The sequence below is a fragment of the Micromys minutus genome (assembly GCF_963924665.1).
Source record: "Micromys minutus genome assembly, chromosome: 1".
NCBI lineage: Eukaryota > Metazoa > Chordata > Mammalia > Rodentia > Muridae > Micromys > Micromys minutus.
In genome coordinates, this window is record NC_137969.1 from 61,438,082 (window position 1) to 61,449,287 (window position 11,206).

Sequence of the window (11,206 nt, forward strand, 5' to 3'; positions counted from 1 at the left end):
TTGCCAAAGTTCCTGCCCTGTATTTTGATCAAATGCTAGGAACAGATGTCTGAAACACATTCATACAAGTTAATTCCAACATGCCAAATGCTGAGGAAAGATAAACACTCGGGCACAACACCAGTGCAGAGACCCGGCCACTGGAGTTTTACTGGGTCTAAGGACTTGGCTTAATGAAAGCCCCTCCCTCCCTTCCAAGTGACTGCTCCAGTTGTAGTAAAAAGTAGTTGTGAATGAGCAAAAGGTCAGGCCCTCTCCTCCCATTAGTCCTGGGGAAAAAATGTTAAGCCAAAAAAGTTGACACTAACAAGTAACCTGATTGTTCTTCCCAAATGCAAGACAACAATTTACCATCAACAAGTAGCTCAGAGACTCACGAAATAAAAAAATGAGAAAACTAACAAAGCCATTCACTTCCAGCCAGCATCTCTAGACTCAATCCAGGTTAAATTGGTACTGTATACCCAATCAAGAAATTCATACAAACCAGGTGTGGTGGCACATTCCTTTAATCCCAGCACTTGGGAGGCAGAGGCAGGTGGATCTCTGAGTTCAAGGCCAGCCTGGCCTCTATAACGAGTTCCAGGACAGCCAGGGCTAGTGAGACCCTAGCTAAACAAAGAGAAGGAAAGGAAAGAAAGCTAGACAAGAAATTCAACAAAAACAGTATGTTTATATTTTATTTACTGACCTCTCTAAAACAGACTAAAATTCTTATAACTAATGAAAATTTCGGGTTATTTAACATGACAACTTTTACAAAAGACTTTAATGCAGCGCTTCACTCAGTCTTGAGCGACAACATGGAACGTTACATTTAGTTGGTAAAATCAGATTTCACAAATACAAGCTACATGTAAACAGTGGACTTGTGGTTTATCAGGACCTAACAGTTCTGAGAGGCGTGCTATAGTAAGTAACACTTTATCAGTCTGAGGCGGGAGCCACTGTGAGCGCTCCGCATACAGTCCCCACTGACATGAACTACACATACACTGTCCGCCTGAGCACTCATAACTGCATCCGGCTCTGTCATGAAAGCCAGACTTCAAGTCACCGCTCAGAAGGCTGCAAATCCCTTCCATTCAAAACCACAGTTTGAACCTAGCAAGAGAGGTAAAGCAGACTTGCTTTTCACACACTGGATTGGGCAAATCACAGAGCAGGTAATCCCAGCTACCACGTGTTTATTATAAACAGCATATATGATATACTCAAAAGAAACATGCCGATGTAGCAAAAGTTATTTTATTTCCTCTTAGACAAGCCCAATCTAGAAAGAACTTTCCTTGTTAACCCTTCAACAAATTACTGATATGAATTTACCAGAAAAAAATAATTATGTATTTGCCCAACATCAAATTATCTGCAAAAAGTTTTAAGATATTTCTTATTCAGTTTCCAAAAATAAAGGTTTTCTGACTGGAAACCCCGACATTCCTACTCTCTAAAACAAACCTTAGGACACAGGCTGGTCTCTCAGCTTTCGACAGCTCCGCTACATAAATATTTCCTTCCCAACACTTTCTCAGTTCCAAAAGCTGTTCACTTCCCAAGAACATAACAGTCTTCATTTCAAACCATTCATTCTGTTTCCATAGCGACACTGCGGGATTCCTTGGCCACCATAAGTCGCATTAACTGACTGTGGAATTTCTCAATCTTCTTTACATCTTGAGCTTGGTCTGTTCTGTACACCAAACACTGTCAAAGAACGGAAAACACACAAACTGAGCAAAACCTGATACTGGGAGCGACAGAAGCAAGTGAGCAGTCAAACATCCAGGGCCTTGTCTGCCAGATAGGACATGTGGCCTTGCTGGAGTAGGCATGTCACTGTGGGTGTGGACTAGAAGACCCTCATCCTAGCTGCCTGGAACAAGATGTAGAACTCTCAGCTCCTCCTGCACCACGCATACCTGGACACTGCCATGCTCCCACCTTGATGATAATGAACTGAACCTCTGAACCTGTAAGCCAGCCTCAATTCAATGTTGTCCTTATAAGAGTTGCCTTGGTCATGGTGTCTGTTCACAGCAGTAAAACCCTAAGACACCAGGTTTCTGGCAGGTGTGTGTCAGCATGCCTGATGACAAAAAGAGCTGAAAAGATCCACTCTGGAATGGCTAACTTTGACTGCTACATGAAGGAAAATTACTTGACTTTAGAGTTAGTCAGAGCCTTAGAAGACAGGGGCCAAATACATAAAACTGCAAGCAGACATGAATATAGGAAGTAAGACTGCAGGAATCAAATGAACTGCTCCAGAGGTGGTACAGAAAGATAACCGAGGCCTGAACACTGGTCAAATGCAGTATTATGGGGGACTGTTAGCATTCCCTCTAGGTTCCCCCCCCCCCAGTTACCTGGCCAGGTATACCTAGCTTACTGTAAAAGGGGCTATTTGCCCCCTCCTTGCTCTTACTCTCTCCACCTCCCACCCCGTCTCTCCTCTCTGCCTGACCCCTTTCTTTCTCTCTTCCCTCCCCGCTCTCCTCCCTCCCTACATGTTCCTGGCCAGCCTCTCCTCTTCTCACCCCACTCCACCTCTACTCCCTTCCCAACTCACCTTCACAGGCCCTAAACTATTCTACACTATACCTACCATATGGCTGGTACCTCAGGGGAAAAAGATGCCTCAGCATGGGCCCACTGAGGCACCCCTCCCACCTCACCATACTCTGCCTCTATCAAACATACCCTTGGCTCTTAACACAACAGAAACATCTAATAACTAGTGGAGAGGAACACAGAACAGCAAAGCCAACATAAAGTAGAGCCACCAGGGGTAGCACACCTCAAGTGGTGGAGACCAGCTGGGTTAGAGATCTCATCACAGTGCTGAGGAGCTCACACCAGGAGCAGTACTGGGAGAAGGCTGCACAAAGAGTCCAGCTCACAGAGGGAAGGAAGAAAGGGATAGACAGACAGCAACAAGCCCCTGGCTTGGTGTATCATCATTTACAGAGCCAAGCATGGTAGCATATGCCTTTGATACTAGCACTCTGAGTTTGAGGCCAGCCTGGACTACATACTGAGTTCACAGACAGCAGGAAAACATAGACAGACCCTGTCTCAAAAACAAAAACAAAGGCTATATGATCATTTGCTTCTCACCATGAGAAAGGAAGCCTACTCAACTGTAGTCTCTGTTTCTCTGGCTAGGTCTGAAGAAGGTCTGTTAAACTGTAGCTGGCACATTACCTTCATGGAGCAAGTTCATTATCTGCTGAGTCTAAAAGAACTCAAGAATGAAGTTTTTTGATGTGGGATGCATGCACCTAGTAGGTCATCTGCACAGATTCTACATGAACAACCTCAAACAAGTAGTCAACTCAAATCCCCCAACCCAACAAATAAAAAGTGTATACTTACAACTAGATCATCCGTTACTTTGATACACAAATTCCCATCAACGTGCCTGTACTTGAGAACCACACGTACCTGCAATAAAAATACTAATTTAGAAACAACAATAGACAGATGTAACTGGTGGCTCACATCCTTGATCCCAGCACTCAGTAGGCAGAGGCAGGAGGATCTCTGCGTGTGAGGTCAGCACAGCCTACAGAGTGAGTTCCAGGACAGTTAGGGCTATACAGAAACCCTGTTCCTGAAACAAACAAACAAAAACAAAACCAGCAAGAATCATCAGTCTTTTCCTGCTCCCCCTACACTTCCCAAAGCTCCCACACAAACTTAAAATGATTTCAGTATGGCAACCTGAAGGATTTTAACTGTTAGATAAAAATACTGTTGCAGTTCAAAATTGGCATTCAATAGTCAGACAAAAAGTCAAGGCTCCTGTCTAGTTAAGAACTTTGCATTCAGCCAACCAAAATAATCAGATACAAAACAGAATGAATTAAAATAAAATTTTAGAAAGGCTTCTTTCTTATTCGGGAAAACACCAAATGGCAGATGATCCTGGTTCAGCAGGGATCATAGAGGACCGCAGCGCAGGATTAAGAGGCCACAGCAGTGATTTGGCAGCAGTGTTGGAGGCTTTAGTCACAGAGAAGGCCATGAAGCTCATGGAAGTAAAACCAAAGACAAGGAGTGGATCTCCATCACCAAGTTAAGGACATAAAGATCAAGTCGTGGGTGGAGCAGATCTACCTCTTCTCTCTGCCCATTATATAATCCCAGACTACTGATCTTTTCCTGCACATCCCTTCAGGACGAGGCTCTAAAGATCCTCCAGCACAGAAGCAGATTCATGCTGGCTAGCGGACAGGTTCAAGTCTTTTGTCTCTACTGGGGACTACAATGGTCATGCTGGTCTTGGTGTTACATGCTCCAAGGAAGTAGCCAAACCATCCTTTGGATAAAGGGCCATCATCTTGGCCAAGCTTTCCATTGTCCCTATGAGAGGCTACTGGGCAACAAGACTAGCAGGCCCCACACTGCTCCATGCAAGGTGACAGACCATGTGGCTCTGTGTTGGTGCATCTCATCCCTGCCCCCAGAGGCACTGGCATTGTCTTTGCCTGTACTGGCTGGTTTTGTGTCAACTTGACACAAGCTGGAGTTATCACAGAGAAAGGAGCCTCCCTTGAGGAAATGCCATGAGATCTACCTGTAAGGCATTTTCTCAACTAGTGATCAAAGGGGGGGGAGGGTCCAGTCCATTGTGGGTAGTGCCATCCCTGGGCTGGTAGACCTGGGTTCTATAAGAAAGCAAGCTGAGCAAGCCAGGGGAAGCAAGCCAGTAAGTGACATCCCTCCATGGCCTCTGCATCAGTTCTTGCTTCCTGACTTGCTTGAGTTCCAGTCCTGACTTCCTCTGGTGATGAACAGCGATATGGAAGTGTAAGCTGAATAAACCCTTTCCTCCCCAACTTGCTTCTTGGTCATGATGTTTTGTGCAGGAATAGAAACCTTGACTAAGACACTGCCCCAGTGTCCAAAAGGCTGGTATTGACAACTGCCATGTATCAGCCAGGGCTGCACTGCCACCCTGGGCAACTCTGCCAACACCACCTTTTGATGCCACCTTCAAGACCTACAGCTACCTGGCCCCTGGAAAGAGACTGTATTAGCCAAGTCTCTTTATCAGGAATTCACCGACCACCCTGTGAAAAGCCACCCTAGAGTCTCTGTTCAGAGGACCGAGGCTGTTATATAAGGGTTTTTATACAAGAAATGGAAAGTGAATTAAGTCTGTTTTTAAAAATGTTCTATAAGGAAAAATACTGGTAAAATAAAATATAGCAATATTCTGTGGTTTCACCAAGTCTAAAGCCAAAATGACTGAATCAAGACAGTGTGGCTGGAGTCAGGACTTCATCAGTAATCAATGAAGAACAGTGGCAGGAAAGGAAGGGACTAAAAGGAAGACAGACCAACCACAGGCTCTTTCAGCCCACCAGCAACAGCATTTCAGTTCAAGCCATGCAGGTTAAAGGGTAAAAAGATAGACTGGGCTTCACACTAAGCATGCTGGGTACAGAAGGCAGAGTTCCCGCACAAACTGTCTTCCTTAGCCTTCCAAGGATCAAATGGACTGGGGTTCAGACCCAGGATTCATACTTAAGTTCAAAGGCCACTAGGATTTTCTCCCTGGACAGATGTGTCTAGTTCCTCCTCTGTGTCCTTCCCCTCACCACAACTCCGTCACTTCTACTGTCACTGTCCCTACAATGACATTGTCACTCCATGTGTGTTGGTGTATTCACAGTCTTTCTAAGTTTAGACAATGTACACTGTCATCAGTATCAGGCCCCTCTGGACAAGTCTTACACCACCTAACAGCACACTGCTCAATAGAGAAAATGAATGGCAAAGCAAGGAACTCAATTTCAAAAATACCTAATTTATCTTGCCATTTATCATCAATCTGTAAGTGAAAAAGATGAACTATTACGTCAACTTTAAGAGTAACAGGATAATTAATTTTAAATGTCACCTTAGAAGGGAGCCTGCAATTATCTGGGTCAGGTTGGACTATGGGTGTGGGGGAGGCTGTCTTAACTGTAAACTGAGGCAGGAAGACTCAACCAGCTGTGGGCTGGGTCCTGAACTGTCTGAGTGGAGACAACAGGCTAAGAACTAAGTCAGACAGGCACAAGCAGGCAGGCCGCATGGCTGCACTGTCTCTCTGCTTTTCACTATAGCTGTAGCAGTTCCAAGTTCCTGCCTTGACTTCCCTCAGTGACTATAACCTGGATGGTAAGCCAAATAAATGCTTTCTGCCCCATAGTGCTTTCTGCCAGGGTGTTTCATAGCAACAGAAATGGAACTAGAGCAAATGGCACCACGTAAAGTCAGGAATGGAGTTCCGTGCCTGTTATCCCAGCATTCAGGCTGCTGCAGAGAACCTTCAGTTCAAGGGCAGTTTGGGCTTATTGTGGTAACACCTCACCTCAAAAAAATATAGAAGGGAGGGAGGAACTAGTATCCAGAATTCAAGAGCATGCTCAACTACACAGGAAATGAATGAGGCCAACCAGGGACACGTGAGGTAGCAGTATCTTAAAAATACTCAAAATGTTCTACTGTCTATTCTGGTCTTCCTATGGGTCTAATACCCTCCCTCCTTCTAATACATTTCTCCTCCCCTCAACCCTGCCACAGACAGGGTCTCAATGTGTAGCCTAAACTAACCCTGAATTCTCTATTTTCCTCTCCTTAGCATCCTCAATGCTGGGAGTACAGATATGCACCACCATTCCCCTCCTGGGTCTAAGACCACTTATGATGGCGACTTCTCTTGCTGCAGAGGAACACAGGTTTGGTTCCCAGCACCCACATGGTGGCTCAAACCATCCCTAACTCCAGTTCCAGGGAATTCAATGCCCTCTAGCAGACACTATAAATGCACAGTTAAAACAGTGGTTCACGTAAGAATTAACGAACTAACCTTTTTATAAGATGCTTCCTGTGGGCTTGGAGAGATGGCTCAGCTGCTAAAGGCTATGCTCACAACCAAAATAAAAGATGCTCCCTGTGAGAAACTTGTAGTATGTACTGTCACTACAAGTTGACAGCACCAATGTATTTTTTTTAATTTTTACTTATTACTCTCTCTCTGTGTGTGTGTGTGTGTGTGTGTAACTGTGAGAGTGTGATGTGTTGTCAGAAGGCAACTTCGATGAGTTGGTTCCCTCTTCCTGTCCTTAGGTGAGTTCTGCATGCTGAGCATCACTGCTGTCCGACTCCAAGACACACATACAGGCACACACACACACACACACACACACACACACGATTCATATTATGAGTTGATCATTAGAAATGGTATACAGTAAGTCCTAAGCCTGGGTTCTTGAGATTTGTTAACTGCTTATCATAGCGTTTTCTTTTTTTTCCCCCCTTTTAAAGGGTATGTTCATAAAACATGCATTTACTGTACCTCCAACAGTCCTTTAAGGAATGGTGAAATTTACCTTTGTGTCTCTCCGGGAACCTATTCTGAACTGGTGGAATGGGAATGGGTAGTTTTGCTTGGGGGAATGAAACCGTTTGTAAACATGTCTAACGTGCAAGTGCAAGCACTCTCAAGGTTTCAACTGACCCTCGGAAAGGACTAAAAAATCCCCACTACCCAAAAAAAGTGGAGCAGGTGCTTCCCAACTGGGACCTGAATTACCATCGTTTTATAAGCAGGTACTCTCGCGTCTTTTTGGGGAAATGGAAGGGGCACTGTATTAAGAGACGGACAGGAAAGAGGCGGTGCAGGGGGAGGAGCCAACTCAGTGACACGTAAACCAACCAAATCCATAGCGGAAGTTAGAAGTTACCCCGGGTGCAGGCAGCTATGGAGTCCGCTGCTGCGGAAATGGCCCTGCCTGTGGTTGCTGGCGGAGCCTCGCTGGGTCTCAGGGTCAGACGGAAGGGGACGGAAAAGGGCAGTGACAACGATGGGCAGACTCTGCTTCCTGGATGTGCTGAGGCCGCGCCGAGGGTAGAGAAGACCCCGGCCCCGTCCCTCCAGCAACTCACCTTCATGGGGTCCGCCAGGTAGAGCTTCTCGGCCGCCCGGCTGAACTCCTCCCAAGTCTGGAACTGAGGCATCGCGGCTTTGGGCAGCGAGAAACAAGGCCCCGAAGCAAGAAACGGCGCGGTCGCACTGGCGTCCCACCGCTCTCCCGCAACCGCCCACAGCGCTGGACTCTGGCGGCACAAAGATGGAGGCTCACTAGCGCTCGCGCCATTGGTCAGCCTCGGCCGCGCCGGTCCAATGGGCAGGAGGCATGCTGTCAGGAGGCGGGGCCTCCGCTCAGAGAGGTCGGGAGAGGGGAGGCGGTTGCCACAGCGCCGCCTGCAGGGCTGGAGGGGTGGTGCCTGTGCTGCCTTTCCAGGCTACAATTGATGACAAAGTCAGGCTCTGGTTTTCCAAAAACTCAGCAGCTCTGTGACCCGGTTTACAGTCGTGGTAATGACAAGGCACAGCTGTCACACTAAAAGCCTAATCAGCGAGTTGGGGAGACATAGCGGGAGTGCAACCAAAAACTTTCTGTGGTAGACTTTTGTATCGAGTCAGGGGAACAAAAAAGAGGTCACAGAGGTGAGACAAACTGAACAGGGAGTAGAGGAGGGCTAGACTTCTAGGCACATTTAGGTCTGTAGAGATGACTCAGAGGTTAAGAGCACTGACTGCTCTTCCAGAGGTCCTGAGTTCAAATCCCAGTAACCACATGGTGGCTCATAACCATCTGTAATGAGATCTGATGCTCTCTTCTGGTGTGTCTAAGACAGCTACAGTGTACTTATATATAATAAGTAAATCTTTAGATCGGCAGTGTACTTAAGATGAACATGTTTAAGGGAATGGAGGAAGAGGAAAAAGCAAGGAGAGAAGGAAGCCACACTGGAATCTGTCAGGATAAGAAATTTGAGTCTTCTCAGACAGTATGTGACACAGGATAGCTTTTCAAATAAATTTTATCGGAGCATATTTTATGTGTGCAGTAAACATCGGCTTTAAAAATAAATAATCATGAATTCTGAAAAAAATACATATACACACATCCACAGAGCATATACCTACTTGCCTAATGTCATAATAAATGTATGGGGACGTTTTTTCACCTCTAGAAATGTTCTTTGCCCTCACTCCTGGTCCCATGAATATGCTGTCTCTTACTATAGATTACGTTCCCCTATCCATTGAGCAGCTTTAAACAGTTTTTGTTTGTCTTGTCTTGTCTTGGGCGTACAGTGCTGAGGATTGTGCATTCTAGGCAAGGTCTCAGCCATGGACCTTAACCACATCCTCATCTTACCTTCCCTCTTCCTTATCTTTTTATTTTCTCTCTTTTTATTTTTTATCTTTTTCTTTCTTTCATTTTCTTTCTCTTTTCTTCCTTCTTTCCTTCCTTCCTTTTGTTCTTTCTCTTCTTTTTTTACGTCATGAGTTTGAGGGAAGCTCTCTCTATTTAGTCCAAGGCCAAACTGGGCTACTTAGAAAGACATTGTTTCTAAATAGCTAAGCAAAAAAAATTAATAAGAATGATAGTGGTCCTAGCAAGAGACCATCATGGTACTCGGGCTAAATAAATAGTAGTTATTTAGATTTGGGGGGGCAATGAAACGAAGGAAATCTGATGTTAGTCTGCCTGGGAGATGTTTGAAGACCTGTTTAGATCTTAGGACTTTGTAGCTCAGGTTCCCAGGAGGCTGGGTGGTTAGTTGAGTTATCTCTACAAAGGTTAAAGTCACTCAGGAATAAGATTAGACTCAGAAGAAGGCTCTGAGGTAGAGCCTACACCCTTAGCATAAAAAACATATTGCTGGGGTTGTGGGGGCGCTAAAGAACAGGAGCAAAAGAGTCAAAGGACAGTCCAGCAGAATGACCCTCTTAGAAGAGGAGTCTGTAAACATTTTTAGCAGTGCACTTAAAAATGAGTTTCATTATAACATCTTCACATATGTACATGATGTGTCTTGGTCATAGTCACCCCCCTAACCCCACCTCTCTTAGACTGGTCCAAGCACATTTTAAAAACTCTCTTTTGCATCTATACGAGTGACAGGCCATAGTGTTGGGGTTTAATCCAAACTTTGGAGTCCTCCATGCCCACTTGCTTATCTCTCCAAGGCAGAATCCACAAAACCAGGCTTCAGAACTTAACTACAAAACCTTAAATTTTACAACCCTACTGTCACACCTTACTAGAATATTGATTTTCAATATGACAGAATCTAAAGCACTCAGTAGACAAACGACTGGCATGTTTGTGAGGGAGTTTCTGGATTAGGTTAATGGAGGTGGAAAGATCTGAAATGTGAGTGGCTCCATCCCGTGGGCTGGGGTCCAGGATCATAAAAGGAGAACGTGAGCTGAGCACCAGCATCCATCTCGATGCTTCCTGCCTGGAAGCACTGTGACCAGCCACCGCACAGTCCTGTACCCTACACTGAGCCATCTGCTTCTCCTTCAGGTGGCCTTTGTCTGCCATTGTGTCACAGCAGCGAGAAGAGCACCTGGAACTCTAATCCTGCGGACTGTCTATACCATTCTAGTGAGACACAGTCAACCTTCCTGCTACACTAACCCAGATCTAGAAGCTTCTCTCTCCATTTTCCTAAGCTGAGGTTACCTGGCTCATGAATAGTAGTTTTATGGATGTAAGGCACAGACGTTCAGAGTATGCAATAGTGAACTTCACAGAGGGCATAGAATCTGAATCATTCCAAGTAATTTCACATCAGCCCCAGGAGCAGAACTGATTACCCTCACCAGAGCCCGTTAAGCATGGGGCAAGAATGAGACATAATCACACAGATTCATCCTGTGATTTCTATGTAACCCACGTCATGTAGCCATCTGGAGAGAAAAGGGGTCTCTTCGCTGCCTCTGATACCATGGTTAAACAGAGAGGTTTGGACTTCTCTGGAAGCACCTGGATTCTAACTCAGATGGCAGCATACATCACAAAGCCCACTAAAATGACATTTCTCATGGGAACAACCAAACAGACCAAGTGGCTATACAGGCAGCTAAGCTTCTACCCAAGACTGTCTAAATTCCCAACCCCATTCTTCTAAGTCTCAAACACCAGGGTCCAGGGTTTCACAACCACTCCAGAGACATCGTTACAAAGCCCAGAAAACAGGCTGTTGCTCTCTGGATCCTCTCAGTGCCCTTAACAATTCTTCTTAGGCCATACATTTGAGAGCTAAACCCCTTCAAATTCTAATAGAGCCTGTCTTCACAGACACAGTGCATCTTAGACATTAGATGTGTTTATAAAGCCTGCCC

At 45.4% G+C, this 11,206-nt stretch overlaps 1 protein-coding gene across 1 annotated transcript; it reads right to left on the reverse strand.

The window, feature by feature from the left end:
- Positions 1-653: 653 nt before the first annotated feature.
- Positions 654-8,126, reverse strand: SRP9 (signal recognition particle 9). Its single transcript, XM_080921492.1, has 3 exons — positions 7,945-8,126; positions 3,376-3,444; positions 654-1,704 (listed from the first exon to the last, which is right to left on the reverse strand). Exons 1-3 carry the CDS (start codon positions 8,014-8,016, stop codon positions 1,585-1,587), a joined length of 261 nt encoding a protein of 86 aa, XP_080777618.1. The 5' UTR covers positions 8,017-8,126; the 3' UTR covers positions 654-1,584.
- Positions 8,127-11,206: the final 3,080 nt, after the last annotated feature.

Bases quoted from the DNA above. Each gene is read 5' to 3' on its own strand.
- SRP9 (XM_080921492.1), bottom strand. From the start codon at position 8,016: ATGCCTCAGTTCCAGACTTGGGAGGAGTTCAGCCGGGCGGCCGAGAAG. The intron at 3,445-7,944 runs GTGAGTTGCTGG...TTTTTATTGCAG, and splicing joins ACCTGGCGGACCCCATGAAG to GTACGTGTGGTTCTCAAGTA. The intron at 1,705-3,375 runs GTAAGTATACAC...GTTCTTTGACAG, and splicing joins AAGTAACGGATGATCTAGTT to TGTTTGGTGTACAGAACAGA.